At 52.8% G+C, this 24306-nt stretch overlaps 1 protein-coding gene across 2 annotated transcripts in view; it reads left to right on the top strand.

Moving 5' to 3' along the window:
* Nucleotides 1–24306, top strand: part of UBE2F (ubiquitin conjugating enzyme E2 F (putative)) — a 52395-nt gene that overhangs the window by 5513 nt on the left and 22576 nt on the right. For both annotated transcript variants that reach the window (XM_066280285.1, XM_066280284.1), the window contains exons 3-4: nt 7565–7594; nt 13446–13511. In XM_066280285.1, the coding sequence (XP_066136382.1) occupies nt 7565–7594; nt 13446–13511 (96 nt within the window). The remainder of the gene's footprint in view (nt 1–7564; nt 7595–13445; nt 13512–24306) is intronic.

The raw sequence follows: 24306 nt of genomic DNA, 5'->3' as shown, positions 1-24306 counted from the left end.
GGGGTCAGAGCACCTGCAGTTAGTTGATGGGTGGTTGTGGGCAGCAGGGCTCAGGATAACACCCCCATGACCTGCTCCTCCTGTTGCCTCAGGGCGGCTGGGCTGGGCTGGGCTGCCTAGTGGTGATGGTTTGGGCTTGTTGGGGGGAGTCAAGAGCAAGGCAGGCCTGACCTGGGGAGGAGTGGTGAGCAAGGGACACAGAGGGAAGGACGCACCGATAGCTGGTGACCGCTTGGTCCGCTCCTAGCGCACTCCTGTGCCTGGCTGACGTGGCACTGGCCTTCACCCAGGCTTTCTGGTGGTGCAGTGGTTGTGCAGTCCAACAGCATCAAGGCTGCTGTGGGGCCTGGTGAGGCGTGGACGGGTGATTGTGGAGAAAGGCCCGTCTGGGCAAACCCCCCTTTTGGGACTTGTAGAGTGTCTGAGTTCAGCAAGATAGCTGCAGTCAGGACTGTCACCCTGGGTGACTTCGGCTCTGTGACGATGTTACTCATGAGGATCAGTAGGTCATAGAAAAGTGTGTTAATGTGTCTTGGGGACCCAGTGCCATAGGTGGGGCCCTGGCATGTGGTAGAGTGTGCTTGGGACGGAATCTGAGGGGTGGTGCGGGAGGCCGGAGTGGCAGGGGGAGACATCAGCCTTCAAGGAGGCCCTGCAACAGCTGTGCTCAGAGCACACTGCCCTTCAGAACCGTCCCCACTCAGCAGATGGGGCTGTCCTGTGAGGGCTGTGGCCCACACAGTCACTGGAAGGACAGAGCTAAGGGTCTCTGCTGACCCATCACTGAGAGATGTCTGGGACATGCTTTCCCAGTCCAAAGGGAAGCATAGAGACTTGCAGGCAGAAATGTGTTTTTTTTCTCTGGTCCATTGTCCTGCTTGACCTTCCACGGTGTGGGATCTGGCTGGGTGCCGATGGCCGTAGGGTGAGCTGATGGAGAGGAGACTGGCCATTGGCAGGGACAGCTGTCCCTGGTGGTGAGGGCCAGTAGTGGCTGCACGCAGAAGCTATTGCTTTGTTTCTTGGAACAGTGGGTACAGTTCTGAAGGGCAACAGAGGCTCGAGCCAGCCCTCCCTGGGGGCACCGGCGCTCAGCTCTTTATAGGCACCCCCAGGGGTAGTTCCTCAGGACATCCTGTGGGCCAGAGCTGGAGAGAGGCTTCTAGCCACAGCCCCTGGGGGTTGTAGAACAACCCAGTGGTTCTGGGCCAGGACCGAGCCGCTGTCTGCCCTGAACCCTGGGAGCTGGGGACACTGCGGGGGGAGAGTGTCAGCTCTGGGCATTTCCTGTGGGTCCCAGCTTAGGCCTGGGCCTGACCAGGGAGCCATCTCCAGTGTGTTCAGCCAAAGGGCAGGTGGTGCTGCATTCCTGCTGGACCCCCATGGGGCTGCCGAGTCTGATGGTGCCCCACCACCCAGCAGAGCCCTCGGGCGGAACTCCTCTGGTCCGTGAGAAGTTGGCCGTCCTTATGCAGTGGGAGCGTGTCTGCCCCTGCTCTCAGGTTCATCCACTCACCACACTCTGTGCCTGCTGGGTGCCAGCCTGCTAATGGTGACCCTGAACACCTCAGCGGGCTCCAGGCAGGCTGGCCGGGTGGGGTCTGGACTCGGGCACTAGAGGGGGTGCAGCTGTGCGCAGCCTCTGTTCGAGCAGCCCCGTGCTCAGCTCGATCTTGGGGCAGTCCTGTTCCCGTGGCGGGGTCTGGGCTGGCGCTGTGGTGTCGACCTGCCCTGCTCCAGCATGGCTGCCCACCTACTCCGTGTGCTTCTAGCACCTGGGTGCCTCTGTGGGGTGCCACGTGGGGCCTTCCTTGGGTGAGCGCTTCTGTGTCCACATGAGCAGTCCAGTCGTGTGATGGCACAGGAAGGGACCCTTCCAGTGCAGGTCCTGGACGTAGGAGAGAGAACCCTCTCTTGTTCTCCAAAGCGGCTATTTCCACACCAGGCCCTGACCAGGACTCTGAGGGTGGACTCGGGGCTTGGCTTGCCATGTTGGCAGGTTGTCCCCAAATACCCCATCTAATACCATCATATTATGGGGGGTGGGGCAGGGCTTTCGCATGAACTTTGGGGACACGGTTCAGTCCACAGGACCTTTGGACACCTTGGCGCGTTGGCAGCATGCAGAGCTGAGGAGTGTGTGATACAATGGGTATTTGAAAAGCCAGTCCTGTGGCCCAGAGAGGACTCCTCTAACAGGGAGCTGAGGTGGCTGGCCCGCAGGCCAACCTTCAGATGCTTTGTTGGAGGGTTACATACCTGTGAAGCTGCCCAGGAAATGTGGTGGCCCCCTGAGCTGTACTGAAGAGCCTGGCGGGCAGGGAGGACCTGTGGAAGGCAGAGGAGGGCTCGGGTCAGCCCAGGCCTGGGGCTCTACTCCTGTGGGTGCCCGTCTCTGCCGCAGGGGCTGTGCTGGTGCTGAGGGTTGCAGCCTTGGCCCCCAGAGTGAGGAGGGGCCTGAGTGCTCTGGGCCTTAACCCTGCAGTGTGCTGCCCAAGGGCCCTCAGACCCAGGGGAGAGCTGATGTGGGGCTGGGCAGGGGCGGGGGCTGTAGCGGTGTGTCTCTGTGGAGGGGCTGACCCCTGCCTCGGTGTCTTCAAGGTCAGGGCCCTGTGCATGGCGCTGGTAGGCAGAAGAAGTGCTCTGTGCACAGGATAGAAAGAAAGCTCTGGTTCGGGAATCTAATGGGAAGAGGTTTAGGTAGACGAAGGTGACTAGTCTCCTGAGAAGTAACTGCTGTCTGCGTGGGTCACAGGGCACGGCTGCCTTCTCTCATGTTGCCTGGTAGGGTTTGGCACAGGCTCTTGCTAAGAACCATCTACATCTGTGATTGGTTTTTTATCTTAGTTTGCTCAAGCCACAGTAACAAAATACCAAAGACATGGTACCTTAAACAACAGACATTTATTTCCAGTGGTCCTGGAGGCTGCAAGTTCAAGATCAAGGTGCTGGCAATTAGAGTTCCTGGTGCAGGCCCTGTTCCTGGCTTGCAAGCACGTGGCATCTCTTCCCATGAGGGCGCTAATCCCATCATGGGGCCCCACCCTCATGACTTCATCTAATCCTAATTAACTCCCACATGCCCCATCTCCTAATACCCTCATGTTGGAGGGTAGAGCTTCATGAACTTTGCGGGGGACTTCATTTAGTCCGCAGCGCCTGTGGAAGCCTTGGTCCCCAGCTGTACGAGGGGGAGGGCTCCTCGTGTCCCAGGACGTTCACACTGGGAGCGCTCCACCTCACCAGCTTGTTTGTCAGGCTCTTCCTAGGCACCTCATGTGTGCCAAGCACAGGGCCAGGTACTGTGCCAGGCAGGCTGGGTGAGTCTGTGCAGCCTCTGCTGTGGAGAGTGTGCAGGCGGGTGGAGACCACTGGAGCCCTGTGGCGAGTGTGCAGGCGGGTGGAGACCACTGGAGCCCTGTGGTGAGTGTGCAGGCAGGTGGAGACCGCAGGAGCCCCGTGCCGAGTGTGCCGGCGGGTGGAGACCACTGGAGCCCCGTGCCGAGTGTGCCGGCGGGTGGAGACCGCAGGAGCCCCGTGCCGAGTGTGCAGGCGGGTGGAGACCGCTGGAGCCCCGTGCCGAGTGTGCAGGCGGGTGGAGACCGCAGGAGCCCCGTGCCGAGTGTGCAGGCGGGTGGAGACCGCTGGAGCCCCGTGCCGAGTGTGCAGGCGGGTGGAGACCGCTGGAGCCCCGTGCCGAGTGTGCCGGCGGGTGGAGACCGCTGGAGCCCCGTGCCGAGTGTGCCGGCGGGTGGAGACCGCTGGAGCCCCGTGCCGAGTGTGCAGGCGGGTGGAGACCGCTGGAGCCCCGTGCCGAGTGTGCAGGCGGGTGGAGACCGCTGGAGCCCCGTGCCGAGTGTGCCGGCGGGTGGAGACCGCTGGAGCCCCGTGCCGAGTGTGCCGGCGGGTGGAGACCGCTGGAGCCCCGTGCCGAGTGTGCCGGCGGGTGGAGACCGCAGGAGCCCCGTGCCGAGTGTGCCGGCGGGTGGAGACCGCTGGAGCCCCGTGCCGAGTGTGCCGGCGGGTGGAGACCGCAGGAGCCCCGTGCTGAGTGTGCCGGCGGGTGGAGACCGCAGGAGCCCCGTGCGAGCAGTCCACCCAGAAGGGTGTGAGGGGGGCGTGGTGGTGACCTGTGGACTTGGCAGTCTGATCTTTCAGTGCAGTCACGCTTTAAGTGGGTGCTGTGGTTTGATCTTTAAGTTAGAAAGGAAGAGAGAGCTTGTTTCTCAGAAGGAAGTTGTGCAGCCACGGAACTGTGCCAGGTGCCTCCCAAAAAGGCTGGGCCAGTGCGCAGAGCTGTTAGCTCGTATCTGTATCTCGGAACAGGTGGAACCTTAGCAGTGTGAAAACATCTGAATCTCTCGTTATTTACAGGTGAGGGTCATGTCCTTTGGGCACCCAGGTTGTGCCGGGAAGGGAGGCCACGTTCCCAAGGGACCTCAAGCATATAAAGCAGTTAGTTCACTTGTTTCTTCGATTCAAGTCTTCGTGCACATGGACTCTAAGTGATAACTATTGATGCTAATGAATTAGTGTTTGCCAACATTTGAGATGTAGAGCAGTGTTTTTCAACCACGGGTCTGCGGACCAGTGCCAGTCCACCAGAAATGTGCTGGTCTATGAAAAAGTTAACTGCCCTGATGTCCTATGAAGAGCTTAATTGAATTCGCTTGTGCTCAGGTGATTGCTGCCTTAGCGGTCCCTGAAATAATTCTATTTTCACCAGTCCTCAAGTGTAAAAAGTTAGAAACTATATACTTGTCGTGTGTGTCAGCTCTCTGAGAGCAGCACCATGTGAGTGTCTGGGGCTTGATTTGTCTGGATACGGGGCTGAATTAAAGTACCAAGCATCTGGACTGAAGTCCTTGTGCCCCCAAGAGGGTCTGGTCTTCCTTGCTTGTGCTGGCTGTTGGATCGGAAGCCTGCAGATGCCCTGCCTGTGGTGGGGTTGTTGCTGGCCTGGGTCTGGGTCTGTCCCCAGCGCTGGTCTGCCTCCCTGAGTGAGGGCAAGCACAACCCTCTGGAATGTCACCCCAGACGACAGTGTGAACTTGTTAGATCCCTCCCTCCACGTCAGTAGCTGTGTGTGACAGTCTTAACTTGGCAGAGCAGCCAGCAGCAGTCTTCTTACCTGGAGAGAGTCAAGTTCAAAGGCCTGGGACCCCTAGAGCATGTGGTTTCCTTGTCTAGACAGGGTGCAACGGAGGCAGGGTGTGCTCCTCCGGCTCCAGGGGTGGTGGGTGCCCAGCTCCAGGTTTTACTGAGAATCTTGAGTCATACCCTTAAGGAGGCCTATTTTTAGTATGTAGATTGTGCTCACCAAAGCTATTGAAAAAACCCCAGAAAAACCCTCCCCAGGTGGTTAGCATGCAGCCAGGGCGAAGGATTCCTGTCCTAGAGTGAGCGTCCTCCGCCCCTGCTGATGGTGTGGGGCCTGCTTCTGTTGCTAGGGCGCCATCGTGGCTGGTCAGTGCCTCCCCGCCCCCTGGGTCTCGACCCCGTCTCTTCCTTCCCCGGGCACCAGACTGCCCTCTCGGACATCACCCTTCAGATCCTCAGGCACGGTTTTATTTCACTGGGCTGTTGTAAAGCTGGCGAGCAGAGTTCTTGTGACTGCAGGCGGGGCTGGGCCACCCGTGAAAGCCGGTCCCCTGGCCTGTGTCAGTCTCTCCAAAGAAGGGCCATCAAGGACCGTTCCTTGCAAATTCTTATCAACAGAAAGTTAAGTAGTAGTATAATAAAATATGTAAATAATATTTGCCTTAAAAACACAGTTTAATTCTATGGATAGCGTTTGTTTTAACGTGACTGATACCAACGACTCACCTGATAAAATAAAGCCGTGTGTGTGCTGTTGGCGCAGTGCAGCCCTCGCCCCTCCCCGTGGAGGACCTGGTGCGGGTGCCTCGGAGCAGCGGAGCGCTGTGGTCTTCTGCACCACGCTTTCCTCAGTGAGCACCCCCTTCTAGGGCAGCCAGGCGTGGGCCAGTCAGGAGCCCAGACTCAAGAGCACTGTGGTCGTTAGGAGAATAAGGATACTGAACTCCCCGGGCTTGTCACCATGGTGTTTGTGAAGTGGGTGTATCTGAGTGCACAACACAGGGCTGCCAAGAAGGGAGACTCCCAGGCTTCCATTTCGTCACAGAGCCTGGTCCTGTTCCGGTCACAGCACGAGGATGACCAGCGGTCTCTCCTCCGACGCCCAGCTCTGCCGAAGGCATTGCTCCCTCCCACATGAGGCTGTTCATGGCTAGGGCTCCCCGAACCCCAAGGGGGAGTTGCTCCTGGCTGCCCTGCCCCACTCCGCTATCTGGATGCTGTTCCAAATCCCTGGACCCATTCTCAGCCAGCTCACGTCACAGGCCTGTGAGTTTCCTAAACCCTTAGTCTCAGAACTGAACCGCCTGCCAGTCTGCCTGCTAACACGCTCAGCGTGTGCTTTGGGCCTGTGCCCCTTGGGCCAGTTTCCTCTCTACAGAATCACCACATTCTCCACGTCGCCCACTCTTCCACCTGTTTCTTGTCAGTGGCTGTCCCAGCTCCTTGTCCTCTGCTTCCTGCGAGGTTCTTCTCACCAGTCTCCCCCCTTTGTCATCTCGTGATGTCAGGCGGCATCACTGCAGGGCTCCTGGCCTGGGTTGTGCACCCAGACCCCAGCTCGCTCCTCAGGGCTGCCCCAGCCCCCCTGCATCTCAGCCCCGCCCGCCCACACCTTCGGCAGCTCCTCCATGCTCTGCTCCGAGGCCCTCCGCTCGCTGGTGCTGCGAGTACAGCTGAGAACTCACTGTGCGCCCGGCCTCGGCGCCCCGCCCGCCTTGTCCATCGCTGGGCATCTGGGCGTGTCCGGGTCCTGCTTTCGCACATCACGGGCCCACCTCCACCGCTAAGGACTAAGTTCTGCTTGTTCTCTGAAGTCCACTCGAAAGTCGCCACCTCCCTTTGGTCTCCAGAGCAGCTGGTTGTGCCTGAGGCAGAGACAGCTTGCCTGCCCAGTTACTTCTGGGTGCCCTGGACCGCTCTGGGACAGCAGGATGGCTGGGGGTTTCTGCTCTGTCCTGGCAGAGGGGGCTGGGCTTAACCGCTATTGAGTGAGTGGTGGAGAGGCCCTGGAGGGGAGTGCGGGGGCCAAGGGGCGTAGCTCCGAGGGCATGGGCACGGGCACGGGCACGGGCCCAGCAGGACGGAGTCTCCTCTCCCTGGGCGCTGGGGGAGCCGTCAGCCAAGGGCAGGTCTGAGGAGCCGGAAGAGCAGGTAGGTAGACAACCAGATTTGGAGGGCTGGGGCTTCGCTCCCTGGGGGATCAAGACTTTAGCAAACAGTCGGTGCCTGTTTACCTGGAGGTGATTTCTGTGTTACTTTGATTTTCATTCATGTTCAACTTTCTAGGGCCCTTGACTGTACTTGGCGGCGTCTCTACACGTCACTTTTATACATCCGTAAACAACTTCATGGCTTAAAGTCTAAGTCTTCAACAAAGCTTACGTTTCAGTTTGTTCAGCTTATTTTTTCCTCAAGTTTTTATGTGGAGTAACTGATACTAACAATCATCTCTTTGTTTCTACAGAGGTTGCAGAACTTGAAGCTAACTTGCCGTGTAAGTATCGCATGGGCTCCAGCGTCGGTACGGTGAAGTCAGTGCGTGGGGAAGCTTGTGTGTGAACAGCCTGGCATGGCAAAAGCCCGCATTTCCTGTCTGTTAGGAATCCCTTGTAATTTTGGGCAGACAGGGAGGGACTGCTTTCAGGGCCCTGACAGGGTGAGAAAGTCTCCTGCCTACAGGCACCTTTCTCCTTGTTATAACAGAGGAGCACCTGCCTGGGTTTCCCAGCTACCCCATGTCCTGAGTGAAAAGGTCTGTCAGTGATGGACAGTCCTGGTTTTGCTGGTGACGATACCCTTTTTGATCCAGAAGGTGCTTATTTGCCATTTATAGTAGTTTGGACCTCTGTAGATACAAGTTTATAGAGGTTTCTGCATTTGCAAAAAATAAAGACTGTCTCTTTCGGATAGATGGAAACCTGAGTCTTAGCCCACGCCCGCGGCAGAGGGTAGCTCAGTTCTGCAGTTTCGGTGAATCCCCTGCGTTGGACTGAAACAGACACCTGACTTCTGCCCTTTAATTGGTGCTGTTAGGACTCTGACATTCTTGAGATTTAACATTTTAGGTTTGTTTTTTTCTTTTTTTCAGTAGTTTTATTGTTTTCTAGTCGACCTTGATCATTTCTTCTTGGTGAGCCAGTCTGTTCTAGAGCCATTAGCTCAGAGCCTTCGTTAAAACAGAGGCCAGTGCCAGGGACTAAAAACAAAAGGGTGCCGCCACTTTGAGTGCCCAGTGGGGCATTTCCCTAACCTCGTCCTGTGGCCAATACAGACCATTACAGATACGTGACTAGAAAGATAGCATTTGTGTATTCAAGATTAGAGAAACGAAGCCCGTGCGAATTGCATACACAGTTCAGCCATGCAGTGTGGGCGAGAGCCTTGCACTCTTTGACCCCGTTTCCTGTGTTTCTAAAGCCAGGACTGGGGCAGTGCAGCCTCTGAGACCCTCCTGCTTTCCTAGACCATTTTGCAGTGATTTCCTAGAGGGCGGCTGGGGAAGGAGACCCCCCAAAAGTCCTGCATGTTTTTCTGTGTTGTGTCCGCCATGCTTGTGAAGTGATGGAGTGAGGCTTGGCGTAGAGAAAAGTCAGGAGTTCGTTTTTAACTTGGGAACTAAGCTAACATTTCTTCTGTCGACAACCTGTGTGATCTTGGGCTGGTCACGAACCTCTCTGGGCCTTTGTGTCATGAGAAATGAGGGCCTTAGACTAGATAGTCTCTAATACCCTTTCCAAGTCTAAATTTGAAATCCTATTTTTTTTTTAAAAAAAAATTTCTTTTCAATTTATTAATTTTAGAGAGAGGAGAGAGAGAGAAAAGGGATTGGGAGGAGCGGGAAGCATCTCGTAGCAGTTGCTTCTCATCTGTGCCTTGACCAGGCAAGCCCAGGGTTTTGAGCCAGTGACCTCAGCATTCCCGGTTGACACTTTATCCACTGCTCCACCACAGGTCAGGCATTCTTTTTTTTAAACTGATTTTAGAGAGAGGAAGGGAGAGAGAGAGACAAGAACATTGATCTGTTGCTGTACATGCCCTGACCAGGGATCAAACCAGCAACCTTTCTGCTTCAGGACAATGCTCTAACCAACTGAGCAATCAGGCCAGGGCTGAAGCATGCTTTTTTTTTTTTTTTTTTTTTTAAACAGACAGAGAGTCAGAGGGATAGATAGGGACAGACAGACAGGAACGGAGAGAGATCAGAAGCATCAATCATCAGATTTTCGTTGTGGCACCTTAGTTGTTCACTGATTGCTTTCTCACATGTGCCTTGACCGTGGGCCTTCAGCAGACTGAGTAACACCTTGCTCGAGCCAGCGACCTTGGGTCCAAGCTGGTGAGCTTTGCTCAAACCAGATGAGCCCGTGCTCAAGCTGATGACCTCGGGGTCTCAAACCTGGGTCCTCCACATCCCAGTCCAGTGCTCCATCCACTGTGCCACTGCCTGGTCAGGCTGAATCATGCTATTTTGGATGAAAATTCATACTGTTATAAAACAGGGCAAATATCAGGTCTACCGGAAAGTTCTGTCCTTTCTATCACAAGTTTCGACACGTAAGCACATGTTTATTTGGCGCATGTGTGCCTCTCTATTTTTATCACCTAATGTATACATACTGACGTAGCAAATTAACTAAAAGTTGATTCACGTTAGTCTTATGTGTGAAGCGATAGTGTACCCATGGCTACTGATAAAGTTCATTTACGCCACTGTAATTTTTACGAATTTCAACAAGGAAGAAATGCTATAGAAGTTTGTAGAAATTTATTGACAGTGTTTGGTGAAGGTACAGTTTCTGATAGGACATGCAGAAGATGGTTCGAAAAATTCGAAACATGTGATTTCGACCTTTCTGATAAGCCACGTACTGGGCGACCATCTTTGAACAATGACGATGTTGTTAAGACCATGTTGGAGCAAGATCCTTTTCTGACAACATCGGAGATTGCAGAAAGGCTTAATTCAGCTCAGCAAACCATTTCGGACCATACTTGGAAGATAGGATTGGTGTGGAAATATTCAAGATGGGTGCCACATGAATTAAGTCAGAAGAATTTGGATGATCGAGTTGTCATATGCACATCTCTGCTTGCTCGGAACAAAATCGAGCCCTTCTTGGACCAGATGATAACTGGGGATGAAAAGTGGATTACCTACGAAAACATCGTAAGGAAAAGGGCATATTGTGAGCCCGGAAAACCTAACCCTTCCACCTCTAAACCAAATTTGACTCTGAATAAGAGAATGTTGTGTATATGGTGGGACATTCGAGGACCAATACATTATGAGCTTTTAAAACCAAACAAAAAGCTCAATTCGGAGAAGTATTGTCAGCAACTGGATAATTTAAAGACAGCAGTCCAAGAAAAGAGGCCGGCGATGTTCAATAGGAAGAACATCATACTGCATCATGATAATGCCAGGCCACATGCTGCTTTGAGGACTCATCAAAAAATTGCAGAACTAGGCTGGGAAATTCTGTCGCATCCACCATATTCCCCGGGCTTAGCACCCTCCGACTATTGTTTTTGTCCTTACAAAATTTTTTGAAGGGCAAAAAATTCAAAAATGAAGAAGATATCAAGCACTGGTTCAATTTTTCGCATCAAAAGATAAAACATTTTTCAAAAATGGGATATACAAATTGCCCTCACGCTGGCAAGAAATCATTAATAATAATGGAAATTATATTATTTAATAAAGTTTATTGACGGTAAAAAAAATTTGTATTTTGTTTTATTCCAATAACGGACAGAACTTTCCGGTAGACCGTATATTTTCATTGGCACTTGTCCGAGATAGTGGGTGATCCAAGGAGTTTAGTGTGATATTTTCCATTTTTATAAAATACCCATGATTCCTCTGTTCTTTCCAAATCCTTGGGGTGTTTCCCACCCTTGCTCTGTGCCATTGTGCAGAGGAGGCAGGTGTAGGATCACAGCCTGCCCGGCGGGAGCTCCTTGTGCTCGTCCGACCTGTTCTGGTGCGGGGCAGGTGGGCCTAGCACATGGCTGTACGTCAGCAGGCATCACTGTACCCACCAAGCAAGTTGCGTTTCCAGCTGGACTGGGAAGACAGTATTTTAAAAGTCTGCCGGAATCTCTGGGTGGGAGCTGACTTAGCTGACAGCTTCTCCTTGTGAACTTCAGTGTCCTAGCAGGAATCTCTGGGTGGGAGCTGACTTAGCTGACAGCTTCTCCTTGTGAACTTCAGTGTCCTAGCAGGAATCTCTGGGTGGGAGCTGACTTAGCTGATAGCTTCTCCTTGTGAACTTCAGTGTCCTAGCAGGAATCTCTGGGTGTGAGCTGACTTAGCTGACAGCTTCTCCTTGTGAACTTCAGTGTCCTAGCAGGAATCTGGGTGTGAGCTGACTTAGCTGACAGCTTCTCCTTGTGAACTTCAGTGTCCTAGCAGGAATCTCTGGGTGGGGGCTGACTTAGCTGACAGCTTCTCCTTGTGAACTTCAGTGTCCTAGCAGGAATCTCTGGGTGGGAGCTGACTTAGCTGACAGCTTCTCCTTGTGAACTTCAGTGTCCTAGCAGGAATCTCTGGGTGGGAGCTGACTTAGCTGATAGCTTCTCCTTGTGAACTTCAGTGTCCTAGCAGGAATCTCTGGGTGTGAGCTGACTTAGCTGACAGCTTCTCCTTGTGAACTTCAGTGTCCTAGCAGGAATCTGGGTGTGAGCTGACTTAGCTGACAGCTTCTCCTTGTGAACTTCAGTGTCCTAGCAGGAATCTCTGGGTGGGAGCTGACTTAGCTGACAGCTTCTCCTTGTGAACTTCAGTGTCCTAGCAGGAATCTCTGGGTGGGAGCTGACTTAGCTGACAGCTTCTCCTTGTGAACTTCAGTGTCCTAGCAGGAATCTCTGGGTGGGAGCTGACTTAGCTGACAGCTTCTCCTTGTGAACTTCAGTGTCCTAGCAGGAATCTGGGTGTGAGCTGACTTAGCTGACAGCTTCTCCTTGTGAACTTCAGTGTCCTAGCAGGAATCTGGGTGTGAGCTGACTTAGCTGACAGCTTCTCCTTGTGAACTTCAGTGTCCTAGCAGGAATCTGGGTGTGAGCTGACTTAGCTGACAGCTTCTCCTTGTGAACGTCAGTGTCCTAGCAGGAATCTGGGTGGGAGCTGACTTAGCTGACAGCTTCTCCTTGTGAACTTCAGTGTCCTAGCAGGAATCTGGGTGTGAGCTGACTTAGCTGACAGCTTCTCCTTGTGAACTTCAGTGTCCTAGCAGGAATCTCTGGGTGGGAGCTGACTTAGCTGACAGCTTCTCCTTGTGAACTTCAGTGTCCTAGCAGGAATCTGGGTGGGAGCTGACTTAGCTGACAGCTTCTCCTTGTGAACTTCAGTGTCCTAGCAGGAATCTCTGGGTGGGAGCTGACTTAGCTGACAGCTTCTCCTTGTGAACTTCAGTGTCCTAGCAGGAATCTCTGGGTGGGAGCTGACTTAGCTGACAGCTTCTCCTTGTGAACTTCAGTGTCCTAGCAGGAATCTGGGTGTGAGCTGACTTAGCTGACAGCTTCTCCTTGTGAACTTCAGTGTCCTAGCAGGAATCTGGGTGTGAGCTGACTTAGCTGACAGCTTCTCCTTGTGAACTTCAGTGTCCTAGCAGGAATCTGGGTGTGAGCTGACTTAGCTGACAGCTTCTCCTTGTGAACTTCAGTGTCCTAGCAGGAATCTGGGTGGGGGCTGACTTAGCTGACAGCTTCTCCTTGTGAACTTCAGTGTCCTAGCAGGAATCTGGGTGTGAGCTGACTTAGCTGACAGCTTCTCCTTGTGAACGTCAGTGTCCTAGCAGGAATCTGGGTGGGGGCTGATTTAGCTGACAGCTTCTCCTTGTGAACTTCAGTGTCCTAGCAGGAATCTCTGGGTGGGAGCTGACTTAGCTGACAGCTTCTCCTTGTGAACGTCAGTGTCCTAGCAGGAATCTCTGGGTGGGAGCTGACTTAGCTGACAGCTTCTCCTTATGAACCTCAATGTCCTAGCAGGCGGGAACGACTGTGTTGTGGGGACACAGACTGGACACTTGGCCTGAGCGCTCGCTCCGGCTTTCCCTGTCTGTGTAGCTAGCTTTATTCAGGTTTTTTCATCTCTGATGCACAGTTTCTTCTTTTCAAAGTAAAGTAGCACAATTCTTGAAATTAATGGAAAAATCTCTATTATTAGTGACCACTGAAAGGAAAGAAAACACCCTAGTTTGGGCTTAAGCAGTAAAAGAGTATGACAGGAAGTCGCGCGGGAACAGTCATCGCTTAGCCCTTCCCGCCCGCGGGCACAACTGTGGTCAGACGAGCAGGCCTCCAGGAGCACAGGGCGAGCCGCTGACGTGCTGTCTGTCTTGCAGGTACGTGCAGAGTGCACTTTCCCGACCCGAACAAGCTGCACAGCTTCCAGCTGACGGTGACCCCAGGTAATGCTCCTGTGTGCCGCGTCGTCGTGACATGTGAGCGTCACGTGTAAGGGTGCCCCAGCCTGTAATCTTCAGCTTGATTTGTTCTCTAATAGCTTTTGAACGATAAGACAGTAGTGACCTTTCCACGTGTAGCCAGGACACATGCAGTGTGGTCACAAAGCCTAGTGTGAACCTGAGGCGCTCATTCCAGCAGCTAGGGACAGCAAGTGACCACGGTGAGCCAGGCTCGCTCTGGGGTGCTGAGGAGGGGAGGGTGCGCCCTGGAGTCCTAGTGGGGTCAGAGTGCTTGCTCTGCGTTCAGCAGCTGTGCCGTGTGACCACCGCTGAGCTAGCTCTCAGCCACAGCCCCCGACTGCAGCGTGGGGCTGGAGCAGGCCGTCCCCAGGACACTTGTGTGGACGCTGGAGGTCGGTGATGGCCAGCCGTCCTCGGGAGGGCTGACAAGGGTCTCAGCTCCATGCCCCCAGAGGCGGCCTCCTCCTCCCTGGTTGAGCTGGGCAGTGGAGGGAGGGCGTGGGTCTTTTCTGCTCACAGTGCAGCTCCAGGGGTATTGTTTGATTTAGGGGATGGGGAGGGGATAGAAAGACCGAGAGGAGTCACTAGCTAATTGAAATGTGAAAGAACACAGGGTTTCAGTGGGTGATAACACCCCGGAAATAAGCCCGGGCATGTCTCCCCATAGGTAGATGGGGTTTTTTTTCTATGGAGAAATCGCATTTTCAAAAGTGTGCTTGAAAATTTACAAAATTTATTTAATCTATGTGGTGGTTCTGCAGACCGCTCTGGGACAGAAAGTTAATGTAGTCTGGTACCGTTTCCGCTAAGATGAGTGAGCACTAGGGTCGAGTTAAACCCAGACATGGTCAGAACGGCTGTTCCGCACTCCTGATGCCCCAGGATCACCAGGCTTGAGACCTCAAACTGAACTGGTGAAAACGGCAGCGACACTGGGCCACCTCCATAGAACCCATTGCACGTTCTGCTGGTCTGAGTGAGGGCATTGAGCACACTCATGTTTCTTAGTGACTTGGGGTCACCAGTGCAGGGCATCTTCAGAATTTGTTGTGAGGATAAAGATGGGTTCTCTGCTGGCCACGCAGCGTCAGGGCTGCATGTTTGCAATGGGCACACCGGCTGCCCTGCACGCATTAGGCACTTTCAGGGGCTGTTGGGGAGTCCTGCTGGGCCCGTCCAATGCCCAAGCATGCACTCTGGTCTGTCTCAGCCACGTGGTTGGCTTTGCCAGGTGGTTACTCTCTTTCTTGAGTGAAGTCCAAACTCTAGATAAGTGTGCTTCTCTTTCCTGCTTTTCGTCCTGAATTACGTGGATGTCGTGGTTATGTATATGACACTGTCTTTCATGTTCTTTCTAGTCTTGAAGATGGAGCACAGTTACTTGTCACGGTTTTGGCATTCTGTGTCGGGTCAGATGAAAAGGAGACTTGTGTTTTGGTGCCTGTTACTGTGTATTTAGCATTTCTGTTTGTGACACGTGCATATCGGGGACGTGACTGTCACAGGGAGCTGGTGCCGAGCGTGCTTTGCACACGTAGAGTCAGCGCAGCTGTGGCTCCAGACCCAGGTTAGTGAGGAGCAGGGCAGCGACTGCCACCTCAACACTTGTCTGAGACCATGGTTTTTAAAGCTTTCTGGAGTCGTAGTCCTTTTACTATTGAAAGAAGTGACAGTCGAGTTGTAACGGTGCCAGCAGCAGCTGGTGTTGCTGATGGATCATTTGCAGCCGCTCACCCCAGGGCGGAGGCTGCAGACCGAGTCCTGAGGGTGTGGGCCTGGGTGGTGTGCAGGGCGAGGGCCTGAGCTTGAGGGCTGGGGTGCAGTGTGCGGGGCACGGGGGGGGGGGGGGCGAGCACGGGGCCCTAGGCGGAGGAGCGCCTCTGCGTCTGACGTCAGAGCTCTGCTTCTGGCTGCCCCCAGCCTAAGTCCTCCTGCTCATTCTCGGTGACATTTCAGTTTGTTAGTTTCTGGAATGTCCCTCATGCTTGGGAATAAATGTGCTCTTCTGAGAAAAGATGGAACTGAAATTTGGTGACAGAGGAAAAGAATTTAAGAGGAAAAAAAGTCTCCACATCAATTCACAGAACAAGAAAAAATACTAGCAAGTGAAAGGAAAGAACGCAGAGCAGAGCCCTGCACCCTGGCTCACATCTACCCTAGGCCTCCTATGGGGTCGGAGAGCCTGGGCAGGTCACAGCTGCCCGCTACTGTGCGAGGCAGAGGGGCTGTGAGTATAAGTAGCAATTACTACTTTTAGTTCAGTTCTTCCTTTATAAGTAAATTTATTGAAATTACAAACAATAAAATGTACTTATTTGAATTATGCAGCCTAATGAGTTTTGAAAAGCGCATGTACCCATGTAACCGCAGCCCAGCGGGCAGACTCCCTCTCCCGAGGTCCTCTGTGGCCGTGCGGTCAGCTCCTCAGCCCCTGCTACCGCCAGAACTCCCTTCTGTTCCTGGTGCCGTGAATCACCTAGAGACGGGATCTTATGCATTCTTACATCGTGTTATCCTTTCTACTTATTATGCTTTGTCTCTGGCTTTTTGCATGCAGCAGGCTTTTAAATTCATACGTGTCATGCACGCCTGCTGTTTGTTTCTCTTCATTTGTTGCTTGAATGTGCCGTAATGTTCATTTTCCTGTTGGTGGATGTCAGAATTATTTCCAGCTTTGGCTATTACAAATTAGACTGCTGTTGGTGTTCTGTTACCTTCCTTTGTATACTCATTTTTTTTCATTTCTCTTCAGTTCCACTTAGAGTCATGGGAAAGATGCATGTTCAGCTTTTTAAGAAGGTTTCCAAACTGGTTGTATCGTACAGCAACTAGCTATGTGTGACAGCTCCCCACTTGCTTTCCATATCCGTGTTTGGGTGTGAAATGGCATCTGATTGTGGTTATCCTTTGCATTTCTCCAGTGCTGGGGTGTGACTGAGACTGGGAACTGTGTGTCAGTGCAGCAGGTTGGGACATTGTAACAGTAGCGAGTCTTCAAGTTGTAACAGTGATTGTCTCTGTTCACTCAGATCTTCTCCACTTCCTCTGGCAGTGTTTTGTAGTTTCAGTGTGTACACAAGTCCTGCAAAGACTGGTAAAAATGTCACTAAATATTCTGTGTTCTTTGGAGCTGTCCTAAGTGGTATTTTTTAAATTTCTATTTTACTTAATTACTAGTATATAGAAACAAAATTAATTTTCAAAATATACTTATCATGTGTCTTCTTACCTTTCTAAATTCATTTATTAGATTCTCATAGCTTTTAAAAATACTTTTAGGATTCCTTTACTTCTTTCTCAGCAGCATGTGTACCTTTAACTGCTTTTTCCTGTTTCACTGGCTGTGGCCACCGCACGGTGAGGAGAAGTTGGGAGAGCACGCCTTTGCCTTGTTCCTGATGTGGAGTGAAGTCTTCATTATTAATTGAATGTGATGTCTGCTGTAGGTGGTTTTTAATTTTTTTTTTTTTTTTTTTTCATTTTTCTGAAGCTGGAAACAGGGAGAGACAGTCAGACTCCCGCACGCGCCCGACCGGGATCCACCCGGCACGCCCACCAGGGGCGATGCTCTGCCCATCCTGGGCGTCGCCATGTTGCGACCAGAGCCACTCTAGCGCCTGAGGCAGAGGCCACAGAGCCATCCCCAGCGCCCGGGCCATCTTTGCTCCAATGGAGCCTTGGCTGCGGGAGAGGAAGAGAGAGACAGAGAGGAAAGCGCGGCGGAGGGGTGGAGAAGCAAATGGGCGCTTCTCCTGTGTTCCCTGGCCGGGAATCGAACCCGGGTCCTCCGCACGCTAGGCCGATGCTCTACCGCTGAGCCAACCGGCCAGGGCCTGTAGGTGGTTTTTAAACAAGACCCCTCTCTGATCGAAGAGTTTCTTTCTTTTCGTTACTTGTTTAGAGCTTTTATCATGAATGTGGGTGAATTTTTTCAAGTGCTTTTTCTGCATCAATTCAGGCGATCATGACTTCTCCATTGCTTTGTGAATATGGTAAATGACACATTGACTTTTATATGTATATATTCACCTAAGTATGTTTTTAAATGTGTTGATTACTAGGTTATTAATGTCTTCTTAATTTGAACATTTAATTTATAAAAACTCCCTAACTGGTGAATGATGATAAAAGTATAGCTTAATTTGAGTCACAAAATTTCAATAGATTTCTTGTTATTCCCCATTTTGTTGGTTAGTGGTCATTCTCAACTTTTTTCAGAGTTTTGAGTTTAAAAAAGGAAAAGTTTCTAAATGTGAAATAAAGGCAGGTACCAATTTCTGAGCAGAGAACTATGGTTGGTGTGCCTGAAACCCAGGTTTAGCCCCACACGGGAACACTGAAACAGGTCACCATGGAGATTTTAGAAGCTTGGAAGCCGAGCAGAGCCTGCCCGGGGCCTTCAGCCTCACCAGCGTCCCGTCTCGAGTTCATGTGCCATGTAGCTGCATGTTAGCATGTCAGATATGGGGCAGAGGCTCTCCCTGGTTCTGACTAGAGTGGGGGGTTTTTTTGTTTGTTTTTTTTTTGTATTTTTCTGAAGCTGGAAACGGGGAGAGACCAGTCAGACTCCCGCATGCGCCCGACCAGGATCCACCTGGCACGCCCACCAGGGGGCGATGCTCTACCCTTCCGGGGCGTCGCTTTGCCACAACCAGAGCTACTCTAGCGCCTGGGGCAGAGGCCAAGGAGCCATCCCCAGCGCCCGGGCCATCTTTGCTCCAGTGGAGCCTTGGCTGCGGGAGGGGAAGAGAGAGACAGAGCGGAAGGAGGGGGGGTGGAGAAGCAAATGGGCGCTTCCCCTATGTGTCCTGGCCGGGAATCGAATCTGGGTCCCCCGCACGCCATGCCGATGCTCTACCGCTGATCTGCCTTAGCACCAGCCCTTCTGTTAGGTAGGCGTTTGCTGCTCTTCTCCTTGCTCCTGCCAGCACTCCCCTGACGGGTGCTTTCTGGCTGAACATCCCCCCTGCGGGCGACTGGTCGTCTGAGGCGCACTGTTCTTACCTGATTTCTGCCCTCTGCCTCGCAGGTTTTCTTGTGACACGCTCAGGCTTCCCAGAGTGAGTGTCAGTAACACGTCCAGCAAAAACTATTTGTATAGTCACCTGTATACACATAATGTGTATAAACTGTCCAGAAATGGCACGCTCTCTGACGTTGTGGAAATGCCAGCACTCTTAGTTTCCCGTCCCAGCTGACAGTGCATTACATGGCATGGGCTTTTCCCTGACCTTTTCCAGAAGTAACGTCTAGTAAGAAGTGAACGTGAACGCATAGCGGTTGTAGGCGTGCAGCCTGCTGCACTGTGGCGCACACCGTTGTGTGACCACCAGCATAGAGAGAGGGAGTTTTCCACCCACTCAGAAAGTGCCCCAGCCCTTCTAGCACCTCCTCCCCCAGCCCTGGGCAGTCACTGATCTGATCTCTTCATGTATAGCCTTTTCCCAAATGTCCTAAAAATGGCATCAGACAGTGTACAGCACCTTGTATATGACTCCCTTCGCTTAGCCCAGTGCCTGGGAGAGCCGAGCCTTCCATGTGGTTGTGGCCCTCGCAGATTGGAGGTTGAGGAGGGGCTGAGGAACACGCCCCTCGGAGCTGGAGAGCCAAGGAAATGGCGTCTCCCTGGAGTGCCCGAGAGGCCGCAGCGCTGCCAGCTCTGATTTTCGCCCACGGAGACCCATTTCAGCCTCTGACCTACTACAGAAGATGATAAATTCGTACTGTTTTAACCAGTGAGTTTGTGGTGATTCATAGCAACAGTATAAAACTGATACCAATAGCTGTGCTTTTTATTGCCTAAGAAATTTGTCTAAGAAAGGCAAAGATTTCCTTTCTTATTTTTTTAGTAGTTTTATAGCTTTAGGTTTTACAGTTAGGGTTGTGATCCATTTGTGTTAATTTTTGCGTATGGTGCAAAATCAAGGTCTGGTTTCTCCCCTACCTCACCTCTCAGAATGGATGGGGAAGTGTCCCTTTCTGTTCCCTACCAGAGTTTGTGCAGAATTAGTATTTGTTATTAAACCTGGAATTCACCAGTGAAGCCACCTAGGTTTGGAATTGCGTTGTTTTCTGTAAGCATGAGTCAACTGTCTTAACAGATAAAGGGCTGTTCTGGCGTATGTTTGAGCGATCTGATGTGGATGTCTCCTGAGGCATTTGTTCAGCCATCCACATTTTCAGGTTTATTGGTGAAAGGTTGCTCTGATGTGTTCTTATCCTTTTGGTTCTATAGAGTCTGTGAAAAATCTGCTCTTTAATTCCTGATGCTGAAGTCTCGTGTTTTCTTCTTCTCCTGATCAGGTCGGCTTGAGGGATGTTCATTTGCTTGCTCTCTGCGAAGAGCCAGCTCTGAGTTTCACTTCATTTCCTCTAATACGTTTTGCTTTCTGCTCATCTCATTGTGATTTTCCCTCCTTGTTTTCTGTTGAATTTGCTCTTACTGGTTCTGGGCGGAGGAAGCTGGGTCAGGTAGGGGTGTGTTTCCTTTCCTCATCTGGGCCTTACGTCCAGCTGTGCCTTAACTCCACCTGTGTCACAGCCCGGAGTGTGGGCTGCGCTCAGACAGTCTGTTTTTTTTCTGTCTTTATCAACACACTGACTGTTTACAACCCTCGTTCCTTTTCGTAGCTCTTGAGTTTCCATCTGTTATTTTCCATGCGCCTGGAGAAGATCCTTGGGTTTTTCTTTGGTGGTGCAGATTTGCTGATGGTGGATTCCGCCGGCTTTCTGAATGTTGAATTCTTCAGTCTACAGTTTCAGCAATTTAGGGTTAGCATTCTGCTACCTTCCGTCTTGTATCTTTTCTTAGAAGGAGTGATAACTTCGTTCTGCTTTGTGTGATATGCATTCATTCTCGGGCTGCTTGTCAGAATACCTGTCACCATGCTCAGCAGTTTGATTATGATGTGCTTCGTGTGGTTTTCTCTATTTACCTCACTTGGTGTTTATTGGGCTTTTTGAATCAGGGGGTTAGAGTTTTGATCAAATTTAGAAATAATTTGACCGACATTTCTTTTAAAAAAAATTTTCTGTAACGGCCTTCCTGGGATTCCAGTTAAATATAATACTGTCTTTTACACACACACACACACACACACACACACACACACGTAAAAGCTCTGCATGTAAATTATACTCACTGGGTCTCAGGGCTGTGTTTGTTCTTTCTGTCCGTCATTGTGAACACGTTTTGTTTTCGTACAGTGTCCAGCTTACTACACGGTGACATTTTCACTTTGGATACTGCCAGTATGTTTTTTTGGCTATTGTTATTTGCCTCCTCTTTTATCTTTTCCACTTTTTCCTCATTATGTTCATGGTTCCCTCTGACTCTCAGCCTGACTGTATAGCAGGTGTTTGTCCCTCCACATAGGCTTCCAGACCCCGTGTCGCAGCTGAGCACCGTCCTCAGTCTCCTTGCCGCCCTGCCCGCCTGCTAGGCTGGCCCCTAGTGGCCTCCCTCCTCCGTCCTCCCCTCCCGTTCCGCTCCCCCTCCCGGCCCTGCCGTCCTCAGGCTCCTCACCGCCCTGCCCGCCTGCTAGGCTGGCCCCTAGTGGCCTTCCTCCTCCGTCTTCCCCTCCCTCCCGTTCCACTCCCCCTCCCCAGCCCTGCCGTCCTCAGGCTCCTCAGGCTCCTCGCCGCCCTGCCCGCCTGCTGGGCTGGCCCCCAGGGGCCTTCCTCCTCCGTCTCCCCCTCCCGTTCCGCTCCCCCTCCTCGGCCCTGCCGTCCTCAGAGCCCAGCTGGACAGCCTGTTGGAAGCAGCTCTGCTACCCACCAGCGGGGGCTGCAGCCGGGCACTGAATCCACAAGCCTCTCTTTCTGCTGTAGAGCTGCAGTGTCGTGCCCGTCCCCCATGCCGAAGTGGGGCAGACTGGGCGAGTGGCCGTGTGCGCGGCCTCAGGTGACCGCATGGTGTGTGGAGCTTGCTTACTGCTGTGTCGGGTGCTGTCCTTATTTCCGGGCCCGCCTCATGGCACTCTGCCAAGTGTCCCCTGAGCGCATCCACCCACGGCTGCTGCCCTCTTACGGGAGCCCGCTTCCTGTGTGATCACGTCCCACAGTGTCACGCACACCTTTGTCCTCCTGTGTGGGTGTTGGGTGGGCAGACGGGGCCAGGTGTGCCGCTCTCACACGGAGAACGGTACCTCCATGTTGCAGGGCTGTGACGGTACAGAGTGAGACCGAGGGTTTGTGACAGAGCCTAGAGTGCTGCTTGTCAGGCCTCTCACAGCAGAGGTGTGTTGACCCCGTCATGTTGGCAGGGTGGTGCTTTTCCTGACTTTTAAGTTTAAAATCCACAGAGTTCATTTCTAGTGTGGTGTAGTGACATTTAAAGATAGAAGTATGAGACGGCTCTTCAGAACGTCCCCAGTGGCTCTAAGTGCCACAGTGTGCCCTGCTGCGCCCTACAGGACCACGGCAGGGCACTCCTGTGCTTGGGAAACAGCCCCTGCCGCGTCCCTCCGTGCAGATGTGTCCCGCGGAATTCTACCCCAGTGTGAACATCACTCTGCTAGTGAGTGTTTGTGACCATCCCACTCTTCTATAAGTATGACTTTAGTTACTTTAGTGCCTTTAACTGTGGGACTTGGATGGTTGTGAGTCATTGTTTGCACCAGCTCCTGGCTGAGGGGTTTCCCTCCGGCCGCCAGCTGCCCCTCCTGTCCTGTCTCCCAATCCTAGGTCCCCAGGGGTCTCGCCAGCTTGTGAAATCAGAGCACTTCTATACACAGAATAGCTCCCAAACGACTGTCCCCCAGGCCACCCTTTCCCCCATGCTCCGAGTGACCTGTGGCTGGCGGGCACTGCCTCCCTGCATGTAGACCTGAAGCCCCACACTCACTGGCTGGTGTGGACTTGGCGCAGCTGTGCACTTACTATGCAGTCTTCATCTTCGGGGGCAGCCCTACCTTCCCACTGCAGGGTCAGGTCCCTCGGTCCCTTCCTTTGCCGCCCCGTGCCGCACCTGTCAGCAAGTCCTTGTGTTGCTGCTGTCACATTATTTCCAGTCCGGCCGCACCCACCAGGACCTGACCCGTGTGATCTTTCAGCTGGCTCTCTGTGACAGCAGCCTCCCCAGGCGCAGCCCTGTGGTCTGCGTATGTGACCGTGTCCTCCAGTGCTCACACCCCTCAGGCTCCCGTCTCACTCTGGGTGAAAGCCAGCACACGTGCAGTGGCCTGCCAGGCCGGGCCTGCCACCTCTTCGGCCTTGGTGCTAATTCCCTGCCTGGCGTTCGGGCCTCTGCAGGTTCCCTGAGCACCAAGCCCTCTCTTGGGCTGCACCCAGCTTCCTCTCCCGGAATACGTGTCACCCTGGTGTCCTTTTTCAAGCCTCTCCGTGACCACGCACCCCATTTAAAATTGCAGCCCCTTCCACCTCCCACGCCCTCAGCTCTTCTCATCTTCTGTTCTATAATTATTTACTTTGTCTCCTTCCACTAGAATGTAGGCTCCTTAGGGGCAGGAAGGTCTCTGTGTGCTCTCTCTCTCTCTCTGGTGACTAGAACAGTGCCTGCCACGTGTAGGCACTCGTCAAACACTTGTGAAAGGGGGAAACACGACTTTAAACAATACGTTGCAAGCTTTGATGCTTATTGAACAAAAAAGTGTTGCATCTGAAATGTGTTAGCGCTTTGCTCTGATTTAGTTGATGGAGTCGTGAAGGGTCCCTGTCATTTGCCTTCATTCTGTCTGTAGATGTGGACACTGAGCACGGCTGGGCTGTGTCGGGAGACGACCGTAGAAAACGGCTTGTCATCCAGTCCTCGGACTTCAGTGTCAGATCCAAAATCTTGTCATGCTCTCCCCGCTGACAGCTGGGCTAGGGCCCTTCTTCCATGCGTTGAAAGCAGAGATTGGAAGACAGCTAACACGGAAAAGGCCTCGTCGCCTAGTTTTCAGGGTCCCGTGGTGTCCAGTTCCTGACACACGCACCCAAACCCCTCTCCCGAGATGTCAGCTGACCCGGTCGATCACACCTGTCTCTTCACATGGAAGCCTCTCATTTTAGAAATGCTTGGATCTGAGAAGACGGAAGTTAATTCCATCCTGCTCTTACCAACGTAACGTTAAGCGGTGTGTTTTCATCAGAAGCGTGAAGGTGCAGGTTTAGGTCATGACGTTTCTCAGCACATCTGCCGTGTGCATTAACCGCAGAGTGGTCCCAACTGCCGGGCCATCCGCGGCCAGATGCTCTCGGACCAGTGTCCCTGCTTCATTCCTGAGGTGTGCCCTGACCACTGTCGCACTGCTGAGCCTTGTGCCTGGTTCCGGAAGGCGGGGAGCTGGTCCCTGGGTGGAACAGAGCACCGTGCCTGTTGCTTATCGCTTCTCGTGGTGGGGGCTCTCTCCCAGCTGTCTCAGAATGGACGTTGTTGATTGTCCTGCCACCAGACTCTGTCCACGGTGAGTCAGAACCCAAGGCGGCCCAGCATGGAGCAGAACATCTACTGTATTCTCAGTGCGGTCTGCCCTGGACAGAGGTGGGCATAATTAGGGAAAAGCAGGACCCCACCCTTGTGCCTCAGTTCAGGGAGCCGACTGTGACCAGGCCATCCCACGGTGCTTCTGACCTCACAGTGACAGGGCACTGAGGTGTAGGCCTTCTTTACACACTGGACAGAGGCTGTGAGGGGCACGGGCATCACTGGCATGATGCCTGGCCCTCAAGCGCTGTGAGGCGGACCCATCTCAGGACTAGTCGGTCCTCCCAGAGAGACCCACAGGCTGCTGGAAGACCCTCGGGCTGCTGGAAGACCCACGGGCTGCTGGAA

Source organism: Saccopteryx bilineata, chromosome 5 (genome assembly GCF_036850765.1).
Source record: "Saccopteryx bilineata isolate mSacBil1 chromosome 5, mSacBil1_pri_phased_curated, whole genome shotgun sequence".
In the NCBI taxonomy this organism is placed as follows: domain Eukaryota; kingdom Metazoa; phylum Chordata; class Mammalia; order Chiroptera; family Emballonuridae; genus Saccopteryx; species Saccopteryx bilineata.
Note: the sequence above shows the minus strand (reverse complement) of the source record. Positions and strands in the feature narration are given on the sequence as shown.